The sequence below is a fragment of the Platichthys flesus genome, chromosome 13 (assembly GCF_949316205.1).
Source record: "Platichthys flesus chromosome 13, fPlaFle2.1, whole genome shotgun sequence".
Lineage (NCBI taxonomy): Eukaryota > Metazoa > Chordata > Actinopteri > Pleuronectiformes > Pleuronectidae > Platichthys > Platichthys flesus.
Window position 1 is genome coordinate 15,274,073 of NC_084957.1, and position 25,575 is coordinate 15,299,647.

Sequence of the window (25,575 nt, forward strand, 5' to 3'; positions counted from 1 at the left end):
CCCCTGCAGTCTCTCGCCGGGACGACACCGGGCTGTGAAAACATCCAGCCTCCCTGCTGCTGCCGCGGCGGCTTGTGCCCCCGAGTCCCCCCCGTCCAGTGTGGCCAGAGAACGAGAGAGCGCGCTGTGGCTGCGGGATGGATGAACGGGCCCTGAGCGAAGCAGCGCGCCGCGTTCCCCAGATGGCGGAGTGAGCGAGGATGCGCCTCCCCAGTTCCATCTTTGTGTCGGTGTCCCTGTTCACGGCCGAGACCACGGCGGCTCTGTACCTGAGCTCCACGTACCGCTCCGCCGGAGACCAGATCTGGCAGGGGCTCACGCTCCTCTTCACGCTCCTACCGTCCGTGCTCGTCCAGCTGACCCTCACCTTCATCCACCGGGACCTGGGCAGGGACCGACCGCTCATCCTGCTGCTGCACATTCTGCAGTTCGGACCCATCGTCAGGTCAGTGGGGACTTGTTTACTTGTGTGTGTCTATAATGCCCCAACACCCCCCTCCCCCATACACACAAACACACACACACACAGGGAACCACAGTGTTCTTCATCTACTCTGCACCAGGCCATGAAACCAGCGTCATTACGCACAGGTGTCGACTCCACGGATGGTTTCTCGCGTTATAAACATGTCCGGCCTCTGCAATACATAAGCTGCTTACTGCCGCTGGGATCGAAGCGTTAGCCACATGCTGTTGTTTTCATTTGTTATCTGGCCTTTTCGCCCCCCCCCCCCCCCCCGAATGGCTGCACACGTGCCGGAACAATGACAGCCTATCTGTGGCATCGGAATCAAACGCTGATCAATGCTCCCACTCCTCATTGATATGCTCCACATACAGTCTGCTCGGCCCCCACAGTCAGAGCTCTCTCTGCGGGATCTCCTCCATCTCACTGTGTGATCATCTTCGTGGTGATCTCACAGGCCCGAGCTGGGGCTGATTTATTCATGAAATCACTCGGCATGAAGGCTGGAGCACATCCAGCGGCTGACACACATCCATCAGTGTGGCTGCTGCGCTCGGATGTAGGGACCTTTTATAACATATGCACACAAGCAGAGCAGAGGCCCAATAGGCCTGTTCTTTCCCAGGGTAAGCTCGGCCCTGGTCTGGCTGGACCATCTGCCTCTGCTAAAGGAATCAGAGCCTAATCCTGCGGTTCACACTGATTCCAACATACACACCAGCTCGAGATATGACCACAGGAATCCCATGGGAACCCAGTCAACCCCTGGAACATGAAAACTAGAGTGGAAACTGTTGGCCCATTAAGAAATTCATGGAGTGGATTGAAAGCACAGCAATCAGCAACTATTTAAATGATCTATTCTTTTTAATTTGTCAAACTAAGGATAAATATTTGATGAGTTTAGTGTCTCGAAATATCTTTTCTAACATTATAGTAAGCTGATCTGTGGGTGTGGTTAGAGGAGCTTGAAGACATTAACTTTGCATTTAATTATAATAATCAATCGAATTATTGAGAAAGCAGACTAATCAATCATTAGAATAGCTGTTCATCGGGGCTCTAATGGAAACACATAATTACAGTTGAAATGACCATTGAGGACATTTACACACATGGTAATCCAACCAATCTGATGATAATCCACTAATGTTTTTTCTTTGGTATGTAAGCGTTTGTTGTGTGGCAGCAAGTTGCATTATGTTTTGTCAGGAGGTCAGTAAATTGATCAATCTAAAGGACACACACAACAGGAATGATAATACCTATAAATGAGAAGTAAACAGACACTTTGTCAATTTGTATGTAGTTACGACAAAAGTAAAACAAATCGGAGGAGGAATTATTACTTGCCCATTTACCTTTTAATCCTCTGAGCTTTTACTCACAGGATTTTATCTTTACCGTTGAATTTACCCAAGGCTGTAACCGTTTTAAAGTAATGTTCCCAACAACTTCTGTAGACATGTTGTCACAATATGATAATTGTAGGAAATCTTGCTGCATCGCTCAATATAACAGTTTGAATTGATATCTGAATAATTATTAAAGTCATTTTTTTTTAAAGTCAGCTTGTGAGTATCAACATTCAACTCAGCCTTTGTTTTGTTGTATATAAACAGTATTTCCTTTGGTCGTCCAGTAGAGCGGACGTCTCACACAGCGTATGTTGATTCCCCAGCTGTGGCCTCTGTGGACGTGACCCTGCCCCCCCACCCCCCCCCCCCCCCCCCCATTTCCCCCTGGCGTGTGCATTCGAACGACTATTTCTCGGACCACCACATCTTCCCTCGGTGAAGAGCTCAACCAAGAATAGCACATGTCGCCGCTGGCGCCTTATCTCTGACAGCACAGCCACAGAGGGGAATGTCCTCACTTCCTCTTCTCGGTATCATCCGCCCAAAAACAACATGTCGAGTATCTCAGGCATGAGTTCTTCTAGTCTTGTGTCAAAGCAGGAATGACACTGTATGTTGTTGGGTTGAAAACTTCTATTTATTAGGTTTTAATCAGCAACTCTTAATGCTTCCCTGGCTGTGCTCATAAACACAAGTGCAGTTTAATTAGCCTGTTGAGTGTTTTGAGTCTTGGGAACAGCTTCACAAAAAAAATCATTAAATGTTTTCCTGCCTCTTTAAACCGTTAGAATTTGTCCTCAGCTGAAAAATGTGTTTCACATATTGTTACCTCTTCTGGATATTTGAGTTTCGTGGTTGATGACGTGAATGTACAAGCTTATTTTGTGCCATCACAACTAGTTTGTTATGTAAGAGGGGTGTCAAGTTGAGATCCATTCGTGCAACAGTCTAATTTTGATAGTAGATGTATAATAGTAAAAAGGAAGTGGTCGGATAATTTAAAATTATTTATTTGTCATAAAACATAGTAAAGAAAGTGGAAAACGAATGGGGATCTGCCTGCCTCTTAATCTGCATCCAAATGTAATGGGTACTTCAGGCCCAGGGCTCATCCCTCCACCATGTTTGTTTGAAATTAGTTCTGTAGTTTTTGGGTAGTCCTGCAAACAAATAAAACAACAAACAGACCCGGGTAAAAACGTATCCTCCTCGGTGGAGGTAACAATTGTTTACACTTACAACCTCTTGGATTTTGGGACTGATGGAAAAATCGGTCTCCTCAGCTGATAAATGCTTCACTGTGTGTGTCAGTTTGTCGCTAACCGAGGTTGTGTTCAGTCAGTTTTCAGATATTTGTCTCTGAAAACAGCTGCTGCACTTTTAAAATCGTGAGACTGAACCAAACTGTGAGCTGCAGAGCTGAAAACACTAAAACAAGCCATAAAATAAGAGTATGTGTGTTTTTGTCACTGTGTGCGACTTCTAGTAATAATCTATTTATTGCATTAAAAAAATTGATTCTGCCGAGTGAAGATTATTTAATTTGATCAAACTCTGTCCGTTTTCAAAAACCAGGAAAGACATAAGCACGTTCACTAAAAACTGTGTGGGTCTGATATTTATTACTTCTTTCTTGAATGAGACTTTGGCATTTTCTTTAAACCTTCAGTGTGCGTGTGAGTCCGGTGATAATCAGTCCGACCCTCAGTTCCACTGTGAATTAAACCTCCTGCCTGGCTGGTTTTAAGTGCTTCTTTATCGACTCGGCGCCGCTTCGACCTCTGGCTCTTTGCCCACATCTGCATTTAAGATGTCAGCTGACGACTGTGACGCACTGTCTCTGACAGATCTTCCGCTATTCATAATAACACATAGATATCAATTTGAGACCAGATTTTCCCACATCTTATGTAATTTATCATTAGAAATAAACCTGATTGTTTATGGGGTATATGACAGTCGTTTGACTGAAGCTGTACTGAAGGTTTTCTAAGTGCTTGAGTAAAATCTGCTCACCTCCACCTACACATATGTTTTCCGATCAGTCTTTGAACAGTTTTCACTTATTCATGTTTTCCTGTAGAGTGTTGAAATCATTCCTCTTCTCTATTCGGGCCATGAGCAGATTCTGCTTCTAAAGTGACTCCAGTTAAAAAGAGATGCGGAATTTAATCCAGAACCGTAATTAAATGTTCTCTAAAACTAATAAGAGGCCTCGCAGTCTGAGTTACCAAAAAATGTAGTGTAACACAATACTGCGTCTGTCCTCTCAGCTGCAACATGCGAACTGTAAGATGGAGTTTCACACTGAAAGTCTGTCACTTTTGAGCCTGACCTGATTTAGAAAGGTGTAGATTGTGTGAAGAATAATTCTATCAGTGTTCAAGAGCATGAGTTGTTTTGAGAAAGTACGAATCCACTCTTTAAGTCTTACATTGTATTTCGTAGCGTCTCTGACGTGCCCAAGAAAACAATCAGTACAGTTTAGGATCTGGTTGTCCCTGTAGTTCATGTTACCTTCACCAAGGAGGTTATGTTTTCATCTGCTGTTGTTTGTTGTTTGTCTGTTGCTTAGTAAGATAACGCAAAAACTACAAGATGGATTACCATGAACCCTTTTGGTACAGATCTGGATAAGAAGGTGGATCCAGGATTTTTTTTTTCATTTTCTAAAAAAATTGTGAGTTAGGGTGTTTTCCACATTTTCAGATTTCCATACTTCGGCAATGAGTGTGTACAATTTATTGGAGTTGATTCAAATAAATAAAATCTGAATGGTACATACAGTCCATGTTCCATTCAGACATAGCTGTGGTTTGTTAGTGGTGCAGCATCGGTTCCCAGGGTGATCTAGATAACACATTAATCTGACTTCATGGTAAGATTTCAACTTTTAATAAACGTTCTACCAAATTAAACTAAACCACAGGCCCCTAAACATGAGCATGTTCATTCTGTCATGAGGTTGATGTTTGAATGTGAAAATGAATCATTTTGTTTCTGTAATGTGTCTGCAGCCCTTCAGTGAGTGTCTCTAAACGTCAGAGAGGGTCGGCCGCTCCTCATGCTCTCTGTTCTGCTGTTGCTCTGCAGGTGTCTGGAGGCGTTCTGTATCTATGGCAGCGTGGGCCGAGTGGAGGAGCCGTATGTCAGCATCACCAGGAAGAAGCAGATCCCCCGCGGGGGTCAGTCTGAGGAGGTGGAGCGGCAGGTGGGGCAGGCGGAGGGCAAACTGTTTACCCACCGAGCAGCCTTCGCCCGCACCTCTGTCATCCAGGCCTTTCTGGGGTCGGCGCCCCAGCTCACCCTGCAGCTCTACATCTGCGTCCTGCAGCAGGGGGTGTCCATCGGTAGAGGTGAGGGGGGGGGGGGGGGGGGGGGGACTCTGGACCCTTTGATTAGGCTTCAGTTCATCCTAATCAATGCTGCGTCCTGTATCTGATATTGGGGATTCTCTCATCAGATTGATTCAGATCAGGGGTCAGTCCGTGTGAATGTGTGTGTTTGCCAGTGTTTCTGTCACTGAGATTAACTCAAGGGATCACACAGCATCTGTTCTCTGCATTAGGGCCAAACACAAGAGGTTAGAAATACAGTGGGCCAGTTTAATGTTCTCTGCAGCTGCGGCTCTGACACTTCTATTACACGCCCACCGGTTTAACGACCAGGAAGTGATGAACAAAAGCTTCAGGGCCTTGACGGGGTACATTCGCAATTTGCCACGACTGTCTTAGAACCAGTCAGGTGTCCATATGTACTCTAAAGGTTTAATGTGTGACTTGTATGCATTAAACCGTTAAGACGAGTTGAGATGTGTAGTTTAATCAACCCAAATGCCTCCAGAAATGTTCCATCCCTAAGAAATCTGTTAATTTAATCAAGGTAGGTCTCAGTGTCGTCATATTCTCTTTCCACACGTGTCAGTTTTGTGTCTGCCAAAGTCTGTTTGTTATAATGAGGGGAGGAGATCACAAAAGCAACCTGGAAACCGTCAACAAGCTGCTATCTATTGTTTTGATTGAGAGACGCCCCTTGTGACCGAAACTGACTGTTGTGCATTTACAACATTGTTGGTTGCTGTAACCCCTCCTACCATTCACTGTAGAAGATTCCTTCATTGTGTGCCTTCAGTGCACGTGATGAAATCTATTTATCCTCCTCCAGAGTTTGGCTGATGATAGAATTGGGCTACAGCTACAGCTCATCCAAAGTTACAGTATGTTAACTACTAATTTCTTCCTTAGGAATTTTTGAATAAAGACAGGAGAACCAGATTCTGTGAAAATCCAAAACACAAAACATTTCCAATTTCTGTTATGTTAGTGTGTATAAATAAATATAACTCTCAAACCTCAAACTGTTTTTAGTTCTGTTTTAGGTCCCTCTCACTAACGATGTGTTATTTTGAATAGGCATATTTCATACTGTGCATATGTATATCTTCTTGGCAGCTTTATTCTCTTTATAACATGTATGTGGGTAAAGACTCTTTAAAAGGTTCCAAACTATTTTCTTTCTTGCATAAAATGAAACTCAACTTTCACTTCTGGAAAAGACTAGAACATGGGATTCTTTCCTTTAATTGATGTCGTCCTCGTATTTCTCTGTTTGTCCCTGTCAGGCACACTGATGGTGATCTCCCTCCTGTCCATTGTGTACGGAGCACTGCGCTGCAACATCTTGGCCATTAAGATCAAATATGACGACTATGAAGTGGACATCCGGCCGATGGCGTATCTGTGCATCTTCATGTGGAGGAGCTTCGAGATCGCCACCCGTGTGGTGGTGCTGGTGCTGTTCAGCTCCGTGCTGCAGCTCTGGGTTCTGCCTGTGGTTGCGCTCAACTTCCTTGTTTTCTTCTTCTACCCCTGGATCCTGTTCTGGCAGAGTCACTCGCCGTTCCCAGAGAATATAGAAAAGACTCTGACCAGGGTGGGAACCACCATCGTGCTTTGCATGCTCACCTTCCTCTACGCCGGCATCAACATGTTCTGCTGGTCGGCCGTGCAGGTGAAACTCAACGACCCCGACCTCATCAATAAATCCCAGAACTGGTATCGCATGGCCGTGTACTACATGCTGCGTTTTGTGGAGAACGCCTCGCTGCTTCTGCTGTGGTACATCTACAAAACAGACTTCTACAAGTTCATCTGCGCGCCGCTGCTGGTGCTGCAGCTGCTGGTCGCCTACGCCATGGCCATCTCCTTCATGCTGGTCTTCTACCAGTTCTGTCATCCGTGTCGGAGGCTCTTCACCTCCAACATGTCCCAGGGCCTGTGGGACTGCTCGGCGCTTCTGTGTCTCATGTGCGACTCCACTTCACCGCAGAACAGGCCGATGGGAAAGGCCGCCTTGGAGCCGCCGAGGGCCTCCACGTGCCAGGAGCCGGCCGATGATGGAGCCCAAGACTCGGCCAGTGAGCCCACAGGCGACGCCCCTAATGACACAACCTATGACATGCTCGACGACACAATCTGTGACATTCCCAATGAAACGGGCAGTAATGTAGGAGGCGGAATCAATGGCGACATCAGCCACACTCTCACCTGCAATGCTTAGAGCATCACGATGTGTACGGTGCCATTCAGAGCATCCACTCTGACAGTTATCATACCCTCAGCTACCTTTTAAGTGCCACATGGATGCGCCTGTGAGTTGAGTTTACATTTTAAATCCTTCAAACTTAATCTCACTCATCCCAACTGTGTTTTCTATCATGTGGGTTACTTCTACATGAAGCAAACGTGTCCTTAACTTGAGATCTGTCCTGGCTGCAAACATGCTTAGTGTTAATCTGTTTGAAAACAACACAGAGGTGGTGCAAGGCCATCTCATCAGCCGACATCCTGACCGGTCATCCTGCAGCCTGTTACAAATACAAACCCATGGATGCCATTACTTTTCCTTAGGTTTGGAAACTATATATGCTGCATTACTGATCACAAGGAGCCCTGCATTTGAATTGATTGTATTTAAAATGTCTTTGGCATGGAGGTGTGCATGTGTGGAGCCTCTGGGTGAGGTGCATTGTTCTCCCGGGGGTAGAGGGTCTGTTTTCAACAGTTGTATATCTCTCTGGACCTCCTGCTCTTTTTTGCGGCTGCGAGCAATCAGCTTTTTTACTCCTTGATAAGAGCTTTATCAGAACCACGTGCTGCTTCCTCTGTATTTGTGCTTGTCACTGAGACAGGAATCTCCACATTTTGCCGATTTTAAAGAGGCCGTTTAATCACCAAACACGTTACTGTGAATGCACGCACATCTAAGTGTAATGTTTCTTGCACGTTTACAAAAAAAAGTGGCTTTGATTCAAACGCTGAGCAGCAAATGCTGTTGTGATGTAAAATGCTTTAGTTGCGTCTGTATGTCTGTCGTCAGTTACAACATTTACACTGAGTGCACAAATCTGTAACAAAGTATATTTCTTTTTTTCCACCTTCATGTATAGTTGTGTTTGAGGGAACGTCAGTGTTGTTTGACCTGGCGCTCCTTTTTGCATTGTATCTGCAGAGGACCGACGACCTCGCCAATCACATGAATGCTCTTGACATTTGTACAATTAAGACGAACAAGCCAAAAAGAGAAATAACTTGTGAAACAAATTCTGGCATTTCAAAGATGATACTTCAAAAAGAAAAGAACAAAAAAATCTAATAAATTTATATATTTATATGTGAACTGTTTTTTCTTGGATGAGATGAGCTCACTCTATGCTGATCTCTAGTGGACAAAAGCCCAAACTGCATGTTACAAAAAATGTCCCCTCTCCAAAATATGTATGGCCTGCTCAAGAAAGATGGGAAAGAATAATAGCAACAGTTTGTGTTTGTCTGAATACATTTAATGAATCCACAGTTCATGGTCAGTTATTGGTTGATTCACAAACGGCTTCAATAAACTCAACATACAGTAAAACATTACAATTTCTGAGGGAAAAGTGCCTTAGTTTTTTTGGGACGGATCATTTAAACGAGTCCATCCTTGAAATAAACTCCCTCCTACCTGCACAGCTACAGACCAGTATAAATATCAGGAAGACAAATGCAGACGGGCATAAACACTTTACATAAGTTATTCAGTATCAATCAAAACTTCTCATCTTAATAAATGGGAAACTTTTCTCTAGCAACTGTTCAGTCCTGTCGGTTTGGGAATGTAATGAAGGATAAGGACAAGTCAGGTGTCTACATTTAAGGAAAGAGTATTGGGACAATTTGAAAGTTGACGGATCACAATATTTAGTGTTAAAACAAAACCACGAGGCTAACACTGACCATGACTTTGCAAGTTATTCTCGGAGACGAGTCCGCCAAATGCAGACTGTGGTCTCACAAACCACAACTCTTATTTTGACGTTACGCATTTCCTGCCTGTGGGAAGAAACAAGCCACTTGTCCGTTGACGTCCACCTGAAGATCTTCCTGGTTTCTTGGTCACAGTGCGACTGCACTAGAGGAAAGAGCAGGACAAAGCCCTGTGCCGCGATCACAGCGCCACAGCAAACACACTGACCACACAGTACATGGTGCGGTTCTCCCACCTGACTGTGCAGTTTCCTGAAAAACAGCACGAGAAAGTACACTGAAGTCAAAGAGAAATTTCTAAGTTACATTATCCCATGAATGATTTGAACAGAATTACTCAAACACAGATATTGGAGCAGAAAACACTGATCGGGTAATTGTTAATAAACATGATATAGCACCCAATAAATGTTTGTTAGTGGAAAAAAAATATTCTGCAAGATTTCATATTCCAGTCCTAACTATATTTTTTTAATGAGGATGACTAAACTGTGGTGATGGCACTGAATTCCTGATCAGAGTCCAGATCTCGTTCAACCCATCTTCAATCAGATAGATGACAGTTACGTTTGAAATGTAACATAAATATTTTAATAACTTTGCCAATTTAAGGTGCCTGTGTTTAAGACAACTGTGATTTTCTCTTTCTGAATAAACAAAAAAGGGTTTTGTAGTCAAAAATGTATTTATTCCTGAATTAAGATATTGTATATTCTGGAACTAAGTCAGATAGTTACTGGTATTAAACGATTGCATGTGATACCAGCTCTGATTGTAGGTTGTGTCTCACCGTCAGTGGCAGTGTCCCAGTAGCAGGAATTGGCCGTGTGGAGACCAGCACCGCTCTTCTGCATGATGGTACAGTTTACTGCAAAAAAACAGAGACCAATATCAGTCACACGTTTACCTCCATACACAACATGAGGTCCGTCATGTGTTAGCATCTCATGTTACTGTATGTGAGAGGTCGGGTAGTGGGCTCACCTATGTATTTGAACGAGCGTCCCTGTTTCACAAGGTGTGTCAGAGAGTGCTCCACTATACCGGCCGTCCACTGGTTCACTTTATTCTGGTTATAATCGGTCCCTCCGAGGACACCTTCAATACACTGAGACCAAACCACAGAAGACAAACACCGTCATCACACAAAAGAGTGGATTTACACTGAAATACAGTTAACTGACATTTCCAGGGATTCAAACTCACCTCTTTAACTGAGAGAGTGGCCTCATCGGCATTGAACAAAACCTGCAGGATGATTGAAATACATCGGTGTTAGTCTATTTGAGTTTTTGCAGCAAGTCATTTTCAGCAGAAAGAGTTTGACTTCACGTTTTAAAAAGCTTGATTTTAACATATAGCGTAAGAGGAAACACAAGAGGGAATTCTGTGCTTTAAAGTTACAGCTTCCTGAATCAATTACTAACATAAAATCAAATAAACTTATCCAAAGAGCTAACTGCAACGAGGCATTGTTTAGCCTACAATAAACCTCGGGATGTTTACAGTGAAATCTAATCAACAACTGAACGCTAAATACAAACTAGACTCACATCATATTCAAACACTTTATTTTTTAACAATTATTATATCAATTTGACCACATTTGTGGTTTTAATCCAACATATTATTTAAAACGATGTGTTAAGATAAAAAAATAAAATAAAAGATTCAAAATCAGAAAAAGTATTTTAAAACATTTCTCAAGCAAAATAAAAGATTCAAATAGGTAAACGAAATACAAATGATAAATACGTATGAAAATTGTAAAATAAACGTGCTTATTTATAGAATATACTGCTATTAGTATAAATGTGAATGATCTGACCCCACCCAGCCTGAAACACCGTTATTTGCAGCCATAGCTGCTTTAGCTTACACAAGCTAAGTAGCTCCAAAGCGCCTCGAGAGTAAATGACAGCGACAGCTTTGAGGCTACGTAAAGTGAGAAATAGTAAAGAATAGTTTCACCTCATCTCCAGAATTAAATTCCTCCATCGTTTCCACCACAGACACAAACGCCTGCTTCCCTGTCTGTTGTTCAGATTATTGTCGCTTAGCACTTCCGGTGGTTTAGACTCAACGAGCTCAGATAAAGAGGCGTCCGCTCCTCCTGAAGCTGGGGTGTAATGTTGCCCCCTTGTGGCTGAGTTCGCACATTTCACCATACTTGTTACTGTCACATTATATTATTGGATATTAATAAATATAGAAATGGCATTTAAATGTTGTAGTTAGTTCTACTGACTTAAACCTATTTCATGTATAATCAGGTAGTTAAATGTCATATGCTATATGCTTTATGTTATATGCTCAGTATAAATATCTAAATCCTCACACAAAAAAGTATTGTTCCCGATATGTTTTATATTATAGGTGAGCCGGAGCCAATCCCAGGTTACATATAGAGACAACCTTTCACACTCATTTTCACACCTACTGTCAATTTGGAGTCTCCAGGTAACTAGATCCTTCATGTCTTGGAGTGTGGGAGGACACATGACATATCTGAGAACCATTTCTGTGAATCCCTTACATGTGAAATCTCTACATATGTTAAACATGTGAAACATAACCTCACATGTATTCTTTGTGTGGGTTGTGTTCCTGTAATGAAGTGATGGTCATGACTAGATTTACTTTAGTGCTTTATCCATCAGGGATGGTACAACATTTTTTAACAAACTAACACACTAATCTGTTGTGCTGTATCTGTTGTCCCTGGACTGATGTTACAGAGTCACACTAAAAATAGGCATGGAATTGAAATAGGACAGAGCAGAGCAGAAAGGGGAATGTTAATGTTGGTAAAGATAAAGTGTGCAGGGCATCATTATGCTCATTATCATGCAACACAGAAGCATGCAATAGCCCACAGAGTGTAACATTCATCAAACAGGGGCATACATATAAATCCCTGAGCGGCACAATAAAAGAAAAGCTCAGTACATAGGGTAATGGTTAAGGACAGAACGACAGAACACGCATAATCAGGTTATTAGAAAGCATATAGAGGCTGTAATGATCAGGTATAATGTTGTCTTATTGTAATATTCATGTATTCATTTGTGGGGGTTTCTCCTCATCACATCTGTCCTGTTTCCTTCCCCCAGCTAAATCCACTACGATTACATAAGACGTAATTCTGCAGCAGAGAAACAGACTCCCAGAGGAGCTCATAGAGGAAAAAGGGGGAAATCCATAATACATAATGTACCAGCAGAGACAGCAGGGAGTTCCCCAGAACATATAGAGTCCAGCACTTGCAGAACAGGGAGGTGAGATTTGACGGAATCCCCCCTTTAACTGGATATTTATGTTTATTAAAACAGTAACTTCTAGCTTAGTGAGGACAGCCCAACCCGAATTAAACCTAATCTAAACCTATTATTATTTTAACCTTAACTTAAACCCAATGTAAACCTAAATCTAATTCTAACTAATTCACATCACAAGGACTTGATTTTGAGAAATAAAAGTCTCCATAATATGACTTTTTAAAACAGATTTTGGTCCCTGCAACAGTGGGAATACCCGAGCACACACACAAACATACATTTGTACATCTATCTTAGTGAGGACATTTATTGGCATCATACATGTACTAGCCCCTTACCCTAACCTTAACCATCCAAACTAAATGCCTAACCTTTAATTAACCCTCAACCCTCAACACTCAGGCCAAAATGTCCTCATTCTGCAGGTTGAAGGCTCGAAATGGCTCTCCCAAAGATATCTGTACAAGTACATTCACACGTACACACACACACACACACACACACAGACAGACACACGCAGAAACACGCACACTCATGCACGCGTACACCACGCCCCCTCCTGTCGGGAAAACCCTGGCTGTAGTCCCCTGTCTTCAGACGGTGCTCGCTGCACCGATACACTGACGCTCGGGCTCTGATCCCCGGACACTCGCTCCTCTCCTGCCTGCCGCGCTCCCCCCTCCAACCCGCAGCCTCCAGGTAAGACCCCGCCGCTCCGCGGGTCCGGGACACCGAGCCCCGCCGCGCCTTCCTCTGGCATATGGCACACACGGTCCGCCGCTTCCGCTTGTTCCCGGTGGACGGGTCTCTATTTGCCTTGTTTAATGATCTTGTGGGGGTGGGAAGGGGCGGCGTGTCCACCGTCACGACCGCGACCCTCGGAGCGTTAATGTCGGTGGGACCAGACGGAGCCACTTCACCGGCCAAAGTTAGGCGCGTGTGTGCAGGTGCAATGCAGCAAAAGAAGAAGAAGAAGCTGCTTCTCCTGGCTCGTGGTCTCGACGCCGGGTTCTAACCGGCAGTCAACTCAGGTCAATTCTATAGTCTGTGGAAACAAATCCACTTCAGGTGGAAATATGTGACACTTGCCATGTCACATGAAGAAGCAGGGCAGCAGTTTGAACAGACAGGATGTGTGCATGATGTTATCTCCTGGTTTGGTGAAAGATTTCCTGTCTCAGAATCGTTTTAATCGCTCTGATGTTCCTAGAATATGTTTGTGCCTCATAGTTGATAGTTGATAATGACCTTGTCCATGTTAGTTTAGTGTTTAATGTGGAATCACCAGGAAATCCCACAGCTCCTCAGGGATGACTGGAGACAGGGAAATGTGACAGAAATGCAGCAGAGCACTCAGACACCGAGGAGAGAGTTTCCTGTTATTTAGTTTAACGCTCATTGATTATTAACGGGCTGGAAAAAAAGGATAGAAACACATCTGTATTGAAAGCGAACACATTCAAAAACTGCAGCGTCCAAAATGAGCATAAAGAGGAATCTCATTTTAATGTTCACGATTCATTGTTCTACATCAGCTGGATGTAAATGATAACCTGCTGGTTCCTGTCATCATGGTCAGTGGGGGTTCCAGGACTGGGGAGGCGTTCAGGTCCACCGGCAGCCCCCACATGCTGACCTCACACCAATCCAGTGGGGGAGTTTCGGCTCAGATTAGCTGGTGTTTGATTCCCCCTCACTCTGAGCGCATTTTGAAAATCAGCAGGATTTAAAGTCCTGCTTCGATAAGGTGTGAGTCTGGTTTACTGAATTACATGATGCCGACAGGAAGCACATTATAATTGGGTTGTTGGAGTTGCATTGGTTTCTGTATCAATCAATTTAGGGATGCAGCAAATCTATATGACTCATTATCGATTGCTCCTGGTCACAAGATGCCAAAGAAATATTGAAAAGGGCTTCAAATGTCCCAAGCAAGTCCTTCTTATCGAGATTGAACCGAGAAATGTTTGGCTTTTCTCTTTTTAAAGCCCAAAGACACACAATTGAAATTTGCAGATCAAGTTTTGAACCGACTACTTGATTTAATAGTGATTGCGTGTTCGGGATCTTCGAGCTTTAGTCTCATCCGCTGCATCAGGTCTGCCCATTTTTAACGAAGCAGCTTGAGCAGCTACTGAGGGTGAAGACGGGAAAAGGTCACATCAACTTACGGAAGAGGTGATTAGATCCGTCGCTCCGTGGCAGCCGCTGGTCAATGTGGCTCCTCACATCGCCCTGAGAAGCCGATATGTGTCCCGATCCTTCCCTCGACAGACGTCCCTCAGAAAACACAAAGTCCCTGTGTTCCCGACCGCTGCCAATTAAAACAAAGCATTAGTGCTAATGAGTAAAAAAACAACACCCACGAGTTCATTCATTACAATTAGTATCATTATGAGGCCCCGCAAGTGGCTGTAATACGTAAGTGAGCCGTCTCTTTAAGGTTTATTTGTGACCAGCCCTGACCAATGTTACATCGCTGTTCCGGCCGACAGTAATTTGTCGTCACGACTTTGCCACAAATTGCTTCATTCGGCTTTAAGAAACACACGCTGCGTCTGCTGAGGCTGTTTTATCGTTGTCAGAGGGAGAATGGCTCCCTGATGATAACTGAGTAATACTGCACACACACACACACACACACACACACTCACACACACAAGGCTGGAGGAGGAGAGAATAAATGGGCGAGCAGAGGAGGAGTAGAGCTGGAGAATGAAGGGATTCCCTGATTTCTCTATGTGCAGGCAGCAGAGCTCATCCAGTGGAGCAGAAAGAGAAAGCCCCGGGGGAGTGCAGTCACACAGCATTAGAGGTCTGCCGTCTCCAAGATCTGGCAAAGACGGAGCGGAGGTGTGTGTGTGCTCGTGTGCGTGAGTGTGTGTGCACATTCACAAAGACACACATTATTATGCATTTCCGCAGGCTGCAGCTCAGGGTGCCAGACGGATATGCAATGTCCGACAAAAACCACAACACTAGACTATAAATACCATATTTGTCCAAAAGTCAGAGTCTGGCCTTTTCGTGCCATTAAAAAAAAAAAAAAATGTCTCACCAAAGTGTTTCATCTGTCGAATGATTCCAGAAATCTCAGTCTGTCTGTTTGGATATCTCAAAATTGTTTCATCTTATCAGCTGACACTTGGCATGTGTCTGGTTAAGGGTCCAAAGAAGGAAAACACTGTGAACAAACATCCCACCAGCGCTCTGACTTTGTCAATCTCAGTAACGGGCGTCTTCACAAAAGCAGATTCTCCCCTCTCTGGCTTCACCTGAACTTTGAATAAACAGGTGCACAGCTCCTTGTGCAGCTTCAGGCCGCTGCAGACTGAGTGCAGCAGCAGTTCTTTATTTGCCGCAGCTTAATTACTGCAGGTCACTTTTACAGAGAGAAATCTGCTACCAGCATCACCACAGGCCAACCAAACTGGCCGATTTAGAAGGAGGACGTCAGTGATGTTTCTAACACGTGTGATAGATGCGTCACTGGAAAAAGCTACAAAGTTTGCAAATATCATAGGATAAATATCAAATTTGAGCTTCCGACGCTGAGAACAGAGTTTGGTGTTGATGTGCTGTGAACAAAAATACATGATTTTCAAAGGGGAATCAATACTTCATGGTTGTAGGCAGGTTCCACCTCTCAACTGTATGTTCTAGTAATTTTGCTGTTGTTGTGAACACGTCTGACCCCGACAACCTCCTCCTGTGTTGTTCCTATGTGAAAGGCGACCTCTGGAGAATGTCTGGACTTAGCTTTCCACACATTTGCCAGAGTTCATGTCTGAAAACGGCTCCAGGAACCGGAATTGGAACCCAGAGCCTTCTCGCCGTGAGGCAACAGGGCCGACAGCCACCTCTGCAATTTATGATCAATTATGAGACGCTAAGTTCAAGAGTGGACAGGAAATCCCAAAATAGAGATACATTGAATCCCAACAAACAAACTATTTGAACACATTCTGATGGTAAGATCAAACGACAGCACTGCAATATGTCTGTGTGGGAACTTTTCTCAATCTCACTGTTTTTGTTTATTTCTGTTGACTAGAACTGCTGGCATCCTCTTTGTAGCTCACATAAATCCTATTTACACTGCCCACTCCCTTGTCTAACAAACAACGAGCTTTAACCAGACATGCACCGTGGAGTTACACACACGTCTCGTCCACACTGACGATTATCTTATTAAAGCCTTTTGTAATGCATGTGATAATCTGCGTTATTATATCATATCCACATAAAACCCTGTAAGCTGCTGTAACAGACTGTGCTGCTGCATTGAGTGATATCCGTGGCGCCGTTCTGTGCGGAGTTTCCCCTCCCTCCCACTCATTGATGCCCTTCTCCTCCACGGCTCCCCTGTGTGTGCTGCGTAACCGTTTGGTATGCAGTCTATAGCCCCGGCCTCAGAGATACATCGCGTTCCCCCGTTCAATCACGCAGATGTGGGAGGAGAGGAAAGAAGAAGAAGAAGAAGAAAAAAAAAATCTGAAAAGCAGGAATGTAATTTGGAGGCAGTGCTGAGAGGAATGACTCAGTTCAGTAATAGATTGCCGGTCAGGGAGCGCTGCTTCTGTGTCGCCCTGCACCGAAACCTCTAATGTGGATGGACACATGCCTCTGTGGGCGCTGTGTGCCGCTCATGCTGAACTGAACCTCTGAGGGCTGTGATGGAAAATGGGACACTTCAACATCGAAAATCAGGCCAAAGGCTTGGACACACATGCAGGCTCAAAATACCCCCCCCTCCCCCTGTTCACATTGCATGATTATTTGATTATTTCCCAGGACCAGGATCTTGACCAGTGTTTTGGAAAAGTCAACACAGCTGAGTGTACATCAAACACGGACAGCAATTCGATTCCTTGTTTGCAAGTCGTGTACATCAAGGTGTTGAGTCAATACACGTGTTTGAGCTGATCAAGGCCATTGTAATGGCATCACCGGGTGGAATGGATTGAGGGAAATGAAACCACAGTGCTATTTACTAATGAACATTTCTCTGGGAAGGTTCAGTGAACATGATTCAAAACGAGATGAAAGAATCTTCCATCAAATTTCATTTTGCTCACATAATATTCATTTAAAAATCTGAAAACCATTAACTGCCGGTTGACAAAACAACATGAATAGATTGGAGTGTATGTTTTATAATTTGCTTCAGGGCTGTGATGTGTTTGAAAGCTAAAGTGGCACTTTAGTTAAGATTCATTCTCTCAAATCTGTTGGACGATTGTAATAAAATTTGCAAAAGATGCTGAAAAAAATGTATGTATGTGTTTTATATTATATCTTTTTAAGATATATAATATAAATAGTGATTTATATATTGATATTATTGAAAGGAGATGAAATGCGTAATGCAAAGTTTAAGGAACAATTTGACAGTTTGTGAAATGTGTAATTGCTTTCTGCTTCAAGTGAGACGAGAGGATTGATACAACTGAATATGAAGCTATAAACAGCTTTTAGTTAGTTTAGCTTAGCTTAGCATGAGGACTCAAAACATGGGGGGAAATTGTTAGCAATGGTTAGTATATAGACATATGACAGCGTTGTGTTAATCTTACTTTCTCTGCATGAAAACTAATAGCTGCATTGCGTGTGAACAGCTCATACGCTGTTTATCTTCTGCTGAGGAAATAGACGATGTTTTGTTCTTCATCAGGTCAAAGCGATCGCCCTTATCAAGGGCAAGGTAGAAGCTCAGATGGATTTATGATGTCATTATAGGTGGAGACCCACAGGTGGAGGATTAAAGGGTAATTCCCAGTGTCGTAATAAGTATTAATCATCGGTTTCAGCAGGATTTCCTGATAGAAGTCAAATTGGCCTCTGCTGCTTTAGTCCTTGACTTCTCTTACCATATCTTGCTCTCTCTGTTTTCCCTTCACCGGAGTTGGATCACAAGAGGAGGGCATTCATTTGCGCACCTCTAGGTTGTCGTTTTATTTCCTCGGGGAGTTAAGTTTCATCGTGCACCTGATTGTAAGAGCTATCTGGAGTGTCAATACGTCCTGGGCTGAATGTTGGTACACACATCTGCTGTGTTTTCTGTGCCCATGGCAGTCAGAGCTGAAGGTTGTGGTATTGCCTTCTAATAACATGTTTCTAACCTGGAAAAACTGATATTGTTAATTGTTTGGTGATCAGAATCTGAATCAGAATCAGGTTTATTGGCCAAGTAAGTTTGCACAAACAGGGAATTTGACTCGGTAAAGTGGCTCTCAGTTACTTACAAAGAATACACATATCAAAACAAACATAACAAAACAAAAAAAAGCAAAACAAAACAATACAACAGTCCGAACAGTGCGACGATCTAAGAAAAGAAGTGCAGGTGTGCATATTACAATTTTTCAGTGAGGGTGAAATAAGTAAACATGATTAAATATAATTATAATATATATTATATATAATATCATATAATTTCGGGAGTAACTGTACAGTGGTCATTATAAGGATCCAGAGTTAATACACAGTGCCACAGTGGGTTAGCTGTTCAGAAGTGAGACGGCGAGGGGGAAGAAACTGTTTTTGTGTCTGGTGGTTTTGGTAAACAGAGCTTTAAAGACTAATTACATTACAAGTACAAGCTTTGTGTTGGCAAGCTGGTCAAGACCTCCTCCACCAAACTGGTTGCAGAACATCTGGTCTTAACAAGTCTGGTCACTGGCAACAGGCATTATGTTTTTTAAGCTTGTCTGTCTGTCCTTACGTCCCATTCTTGTGAACACGATATCTCAAGAACGCCTTGGAAGGATTTCTTACAATTTAGTACAAAAATTCGTAGTCAATGGTAAATTTTGTGGTGACCTCACAAATCCCTTTTTGACTTAAGAACGTCTTGAAAAAATCTGTTCAAATGTGGCACAAATATTCACTTAGACTCACCGATAAACTGATTGGATTTGGGTGGTCAGAGGTCAAAGTCATGTTGGCTTTACTGAACATGTTTTTGGCCTCCTGTCTAGAATATGTCAAGTTTGTCTTTAGAGAATATCTTCATATTGTGACCTGTTGTCACATGGACTAAAAGATGAACTGAATACACAGTATTTCAGCATTCAAAGGTCCAGTGACCTCATTGTCTGGAATAGAGTCTAATTTGTGATTCTGTTTTTTGACTTGATACTGTAGATAAATGCAGGCTGAGCTTTTCGAGCTGGAGGATTTAAGTACCACCTGTCTGAAACTGTTTTCTCTTTGGTGAAAGATGTTAATCCATCGATCCCTCCTCCAGTGTCGGTCAGCTCAGACACCCATCCGTCCTCCAAACGCTGCATTTCATTGTGCATCTGTCTCCTTAATATGTTAAAGCAAAAATGACACAAGGACTGATCTAAAAAAATGTAAATCACAATCCATTTGCACCCACTCGGCATCAGATTACACGTGCTTTCCACGTTACACTCAGATTAACGCTAACTCTGCACTGAACACATGCACACCTAATTAGCCGTGCCTTGCGAAGATGATGCGCAATGAAACGTGTTAGGCGAGCGGCGGCTAAACAGGAAGGGAGGGCTATGAAATATTCAGACATGTTGGTGAAAAGAGAGGGAGCTCTCTGTGTCTCTGTGAAGAAGAAGCCGCAGCAGCAGAAGAGGCCAAACTGAAAGTGGGTTAATAATTCCAACCTCAATCTGGAAACCTCTTATCGTTGTTCTTTAAGTGCTCGTGCAGAGAAGTATTGAACACGTGAGGCTGAAAACCAAAAGTGGAAAAAAATCCTAGATTTATCTTCTGATAATTCCTTGTAGAGTTTCTTAAATATATACGTTTTCCCTTTTTTTTGCAGAAGGTGCGCTAGAAATGAAAAATTAAATGGTCATTTTTGTTTCGCTAAGGCAAGAGATTTCAGACATTCTCCAGTAAGCGTGTAGTTGTGCGTGTGTGTTTGTGTTACAACCAGACTGCCGGCACTCGAGCTGTCTCACAGTTTGCATCCTAAACCTGACCGGTGCCAGACTTTTGGCGTTGACGGCAGATTGTGGCTTGAAATCTGGACCGTTTTCACTGCAGCTCCACAGAATAATCAAGTAGCAAACAAACTGATTTATACAGGGTGCAGATGGGGAAGATATAATAATTATCATTATTTCCCTCAAGTTTAAAGGTTGGGTTTTGCTTGTTTATTAATGTAGATTTTAAATTTTGGCTTTAATATTTGCTCATGATAAGCCCCTGCTAACATCTTTTCTCAAATTCGTGGCGGAACAATAAAAATACGTTAAATGATTTTAAAATCTAAATGTACAGGAGCAAAATTAAGTAAAACCTTCTTTTTGTCTTTTTAATTGTCTTAATAGCAGGTTATCGTATCCAATCATTACATAGAAATTAGTTCTGTTGAACTTTTATTACACATTTGTTATATCTATTAAGGAAAATTATATTGCGAAAATAATTGTTATCATTTTATCATCCGTCTCGAATAATTGAATATGCAGTATGCGTTGGAGTCTTGTTCATTATTTTCTAGAAACAGAGACATAAGAAAAGAGACAGAGGTGGATAATTATTGAGTTGTGTCTGTGTCATTTCATAAGAGAATTGCTGTATTTATCATTTTCATTCACTGGCATCATCAGGTTCATGCAAAGAGGTTGAAATGTTGTCAGTGAAGCGGCTGCGGATACAATGAATGAATAATATGCAGCACATTGTATGCCAGGCTCTTTGTTTTCCTGCCCTCGACTTAATTTGAACATGACACACTTTACAGTAAAGAGGCTCTCGATGCTCTTTAACGATGCTGGCGCCCTGCCTGCAGAGATGGTACAAATGATGGGTTGTGATTGGTTCTCCACTTTTGTCCAGACAAAATAGCCTGATAACTTCTTCACAGGCAGGGAGTCACACAATACAGGGACCCAGCGGGGGGTTGGGGTAAGTGTCATGTCATGATGTTTACACCATATTTACAAGCAACCGAGTAGAAAGATTATTAATGTCAGTGTCAACAACTTTGTTCCATTAACACTTCTGTAATTCAGCATTCAAGAGTTGCTATAATCTTCTCATATCCAATTTCCCTTGGTTACAAGCTGCAACACAACAAAAGGGGCAAATGGGCTACTGTGCTAATTTAGCATTAGCGCTGAAAAACAATTGCTAAGATGATCGAATGTGTTTAATGTGTGCCTGCTCAACATCATCATGTTAGCATGATGTCATTTTTCAGCTGGAATCGCTGCTGTGCTGAACTCGGCTGTAGACTCGTGTTTAGGCACCAAACTTGAATTTAAGTTGAATATAAGCTTCATTAGTTTGATGCTCAGTTGGACTGAGCTCTGATTAGTCTTCTTATTCTCTGCACTGCACACAGGCTTTTCGTCATGCTTCACCGGCTTGAGCCGTCATAGGTCAGGAAATGATCTAAGGCCTTTTTCCTTGTCTTTGTAATTCGATTTCATCATATTAGGTTAGTTTTTAACGGGAGTACGTTTTGTAGTCAACAAGGGAGGAACGTCATAGTTTTTTTACGAATGAAAGTGTTGAAATAAATAAACCTGACCCTTGTGTAATTTCCCTCACAGAAGTCAATCAGATGAAAGTGAAAAGTATTCAGGAAAAATCTGCTTTGCCACTGTGATCACACAATGATTGCTCTGAACGTTATCGGCTAAATAAGGAGGAGGAAAGTCTTGAACTTTGCTTTAGTCGCATTAAGCCTCATTCTTAGATGTGCCGTGACTGAAAATCAGAGATTTCAAGGTCAGAACATTTAACCTGCATTGAAGTCATGGCTGAGTGCCTGTTATATCTGGCTGATTCCTTTTCCCCTTAAAGTGCTGATCTCCTCTGCTTTTATTCCATGAGTCACACCCAGCTGCTCAACACAATCAACTAAAGCAGTCATCCATGCTCAGTCTCCGGCTCTGTGCCTTAGCTGCCGGTCTGCTTGCAGCAGTTGGAGGCCACGCTTCCGTTTCCTCTTAATTAGGGGATGAAATGGCACAAACAACCCATCATTGTGAGGCCAATCCGCAGCGTTCAGATAAGGAGACTGAGTCCAGTGAAGGTTAGAGTAGACGAGCAGAAAGTGGAGGGAGGACTGCTGCGGAAATAAGAGAGGACAACTGACAGGGAGGGTGTGGATAAGGTTTTTTTAGAGGCACCAACTCTGTTGGTTGTTTTCCCTGTTTTCTGCTCCATCGAGCCCCACAGGAAACTGTGGAGGCGTGCAGGTCTGATAGGTCATTACTGACAGCAGCTCCTCGGAGAGCTGTAATGTTACGGTGGTAGTGACATGTGCACGATGGCTGCAAGGGCAGTGCTTCGAGTGATGCATGTGTTCTGGAAAACAACCCTGATACTAGTGGAGGAAATATTATTTACTTAAATAAATCGACCAACACTTGAGAACAAATTTAAGTCCTGCCGTGAAGAGGTACTTATTTTCGTTAAGTCTGTGGACTGGCTGCGCTGTTGGTCATCCGTACAGTTCTCACTCTATTTAATTCATCCATGATCTGCTCGTGCTGCCAGAGGGGAATGTCAGTCAATTGTCACTCCAGCCTCCCACTGGGCCTGAGCTTGCTGTCTCATTGTGAGGAGCCACGGGGTCGGAGCTTTGATGCTATTCATATTCTGCATTAGCTATAATATCCAATAGTCGTGGAATAGCAGTGGAAATGTTATTCATAGCATCTTCTAGTAGAAACATATCTTATCGTGGAGAGGAGCTCTGACTCGAGTAGATGGAGTGAAAAATGAAAAATGAAAAAACACTGTGGGAGATTGTCTCGGTCAGATGTGTTCCCAACAACAGGAACATTTCTGGAACATCCTGTTTAGGGGAAGCGCCTGAGGAGAGCATACAGGAGGCCAAAGCCAGGAGACCGAAAGCTGTCCAATCTCTTTGTCTTTCCCAGTTTACATCTTCGTATATGTTTATGACATGTATGGCTCCTCTTTATCATCCTGAGATATTTATATTCCTCCAGTGTCGAGTCCGTCGCTTCATCAACATGCGATGACTTTTACGGACATTTTACGAGGGAGTTGCCAGAAAAAGTTCCAGACAATGTCCGTTGCAACTGACTCAATCGTTTGCATCCTCATATTTGAACTTCACTGTCAAGCTCTTTATTTTTTCATTCTCCCCCTTAGCACTTCTGTCTCTTGTGTAAGAACGAGTGCAACAACGTGAATGCATTTGCAGAGGCGCCATCAGAAAGCGAGTGATGTTATCCACTTTACAATGTGTGACGCCTCTCTGTGATAGAAGCCGTTTCACTCAGGTCATTCAGAACTCTGATAAACACTTCTTCCTTTTGGAGAATTGAACTGGTTTATTCCAGGACGTCTTTACCACGTCCTTCCTCTCCCCTGAGGTAACACTCATCTCCGGTGCGAGCATGATTATTTGCTGGCAGCCAATTTAGAGATTAGATCAAAAGCATTGGCTGCTGGTCTGGTGGAGGCTATCTTTCTTTTAGCTGCAACCTGACATCTCCACCGTCCCTGTGGACCCATGATTATAAGCAAAAGGCCAAATCTTGTGAGGACAGAATGCTAGTCACCATTATCCGAGGTGTCAGACTTGACGTAGGTGAGTTATTCATATCGCTGTTTAATGTCGCTTCATTACCTTTGAGCCAAGCGAGTAATTACGGTTTCAAATTGGATTCTGATTGACACACCACGACAGGCTGTTTCTCAGCAGAGTTATTGACTTGGGGAGAGTCCGGAGGACGAGGAGCAGTGGCGAGAATTTTTGCAGACAGATCCTCGCTTGATTGGAAGAGGCATGGACAGTGTGTCTGACAGGTCTCAAGGCAGGGGGGGGGTGCGGATCGTCCCGGAGGAGTGTGTGTGTCTAAGAGTCAAGAGAAAGACAGAGAGATCGCCACATAAACACACAGTACACACAGGCAGAGATACTTTCCACTCGGACAAACATGTCATGTATCATTGAATGAGTTGTTGCTCGCTCAATCCAAACTTCTCCAGCGCATCTCATCTCATCTTCAGCTTTCCGAGGAGACGATGGCTGCCTATTGATTTCACCTTTGCTGAGAACCCAGGACCACATCCGACCCCTGGAAGTGGATTACATGCGGGGAGATGCACAGCTGAGATAACAGGACAAATGTTATCAGCTTCATTTCCTCTAGGTTGAGATAAGCCGGAAGCTGCTTTTGAGATACAACAACAAGCATGGGGGATGTTTGTCGCAGCACTTATATATCGTGTGTTTGCTTTCTGTTTTATTTTTGCACTTTCAGTCTGTTGACTCACTGTTGTAGACCCACAATTGTACATTTAATTGTCCTTACTCTATGATTCTTATGTGCAGCAGCCCTACTAGGATGCAGTGAGTGTTGCTGCTCTTTCATTGTCACTGTATCTTTCACTTGATATTTCCCTCTGGATTTTCTCCTTGAATTAATGAATTAGGACAAATAACACCTGTCTGGATTTATAGTCCAGTTTGCCCTGCTGCTTTGTGTGATTCCTTCCCTCACATGAGGTAATATGTTGCTTTTATCATAGAGAATTTTTTATTAGATCTAAAGAGAATACACTAGTGGTGTAATAAGCTCATAGAGCGTCTGGTTTGCGTTGCACATGTTAAGTTGTTCAAGGGACTTATCTGTGATGCAATTCATTTTAAGGGTGATATTGCATGGGAAGGAAAACTTTTTACAAAGCATTGAACTAGAATGGCACATACCCCCACAAAAGCCCAACACTCCCCTCATGAAGACACATCTAAATCCACTAAATCCGGATTTTTATTTGGATCTGTACCAAGTAAACAAACCCTGATCAGGCCCTCACAGAAAGTGATTAGAATTCCCAGATCCACCCTTTTGTCTGGGTCCATGACAAATAGCCTCCTTCGTACTATCCTCCACCAAATCTTGTGGAAATCCCTTCAATCCTGCTGATAAACCTTCCAACCAACACACAGAAGACATAACCTCCTCGGCTGAGGAAATCAAGTCACGTCAATACCTCCACTAACATCCATCAATGCTATTTTTATGTTCCTTAGGGGGCTAACCAAAACACAGGATATAATTTAAATGCAATTCAAAACAATTCTAGCTTTTAAAGTACACCGCCTCACCTGTGGGATGCTTTGGCCTTTGGAGCTAGAAGAAACTAATTACTGCAGGTTAAACCAAGTTAAAAGGATTCATAAAAAT

General features: G+C 43.0%; 3 protein-coding genes across 5 annotated transcripts in view; 2 read left to right on the plus strand and 1 right to left on the minus strand.

The window, feature by feature from the left end:
* The first annotated feature begins 99 nt into the window (after nt 1-99).
* Nucleotides 100-8,496, plus strand: xk (X-linked Kx blood group (McLeod syndrome)). Its single transcript, XM_062402883.1, has 3 exons — nt 100-445; nt 4,918-5,180; nt 6,446-8,496. Exons 1-3 carry the CDS (start codon nt 201-203, stop codon nt 7,381-7,383), a joined length of 1,446 nt encoding a protein of 481 aa, XP_062258867.1. The 5' UTR covers nt 100-200; the 3' UTR covers nt 7,384-8,496.
* A 147-nt stretch (nt 8,497-8,643) lies between these two features.
* LOC133967446 (dynein light chain Tctex-type 3-like) lies at nt 8,644-11,235 on the minus strand. The gene is made up of 5 exons (XM_062402884.1): nt 11,100-11,235; nt 10,335-10,376; nt 10,113-10,236; nt 9,919-9,996; nt 8,644-9,380 (listed from the first exon to the last, which is right to left on the minus strand). Exons 1-5 carry the CDS (start codon nt 11,124-11,126, stop codon nt 9,310-9,312), a joined length of 342 nt encoding a protein of 113 aa, XP_062258868.1. The 5' UTR covers nt 11,127-11,235; the 3' UTR covers nt 8,644-9,309.
* Nucleotides 11,236-12,979: 1,744 nt separating this feature from the next.
* The window catches only part of sytl5 (synaptotagmin-like 5), a 39,811-nt gene continuing 27,215 nt past the window's right edge, over nt 12,980-25,575 (plus strand). For all 3 annotated transcript variants that reach the window (XM_062402869.1, XM_062402871.1, XM_062402870.1), the window contains exon 1: nt 12,980-13,105. The gene's annotated coding sequence lies outside the window, so the exon portion shown is untranslated. The remainder of the gene's footprint in view (nt 13,106-25,575) is intronic.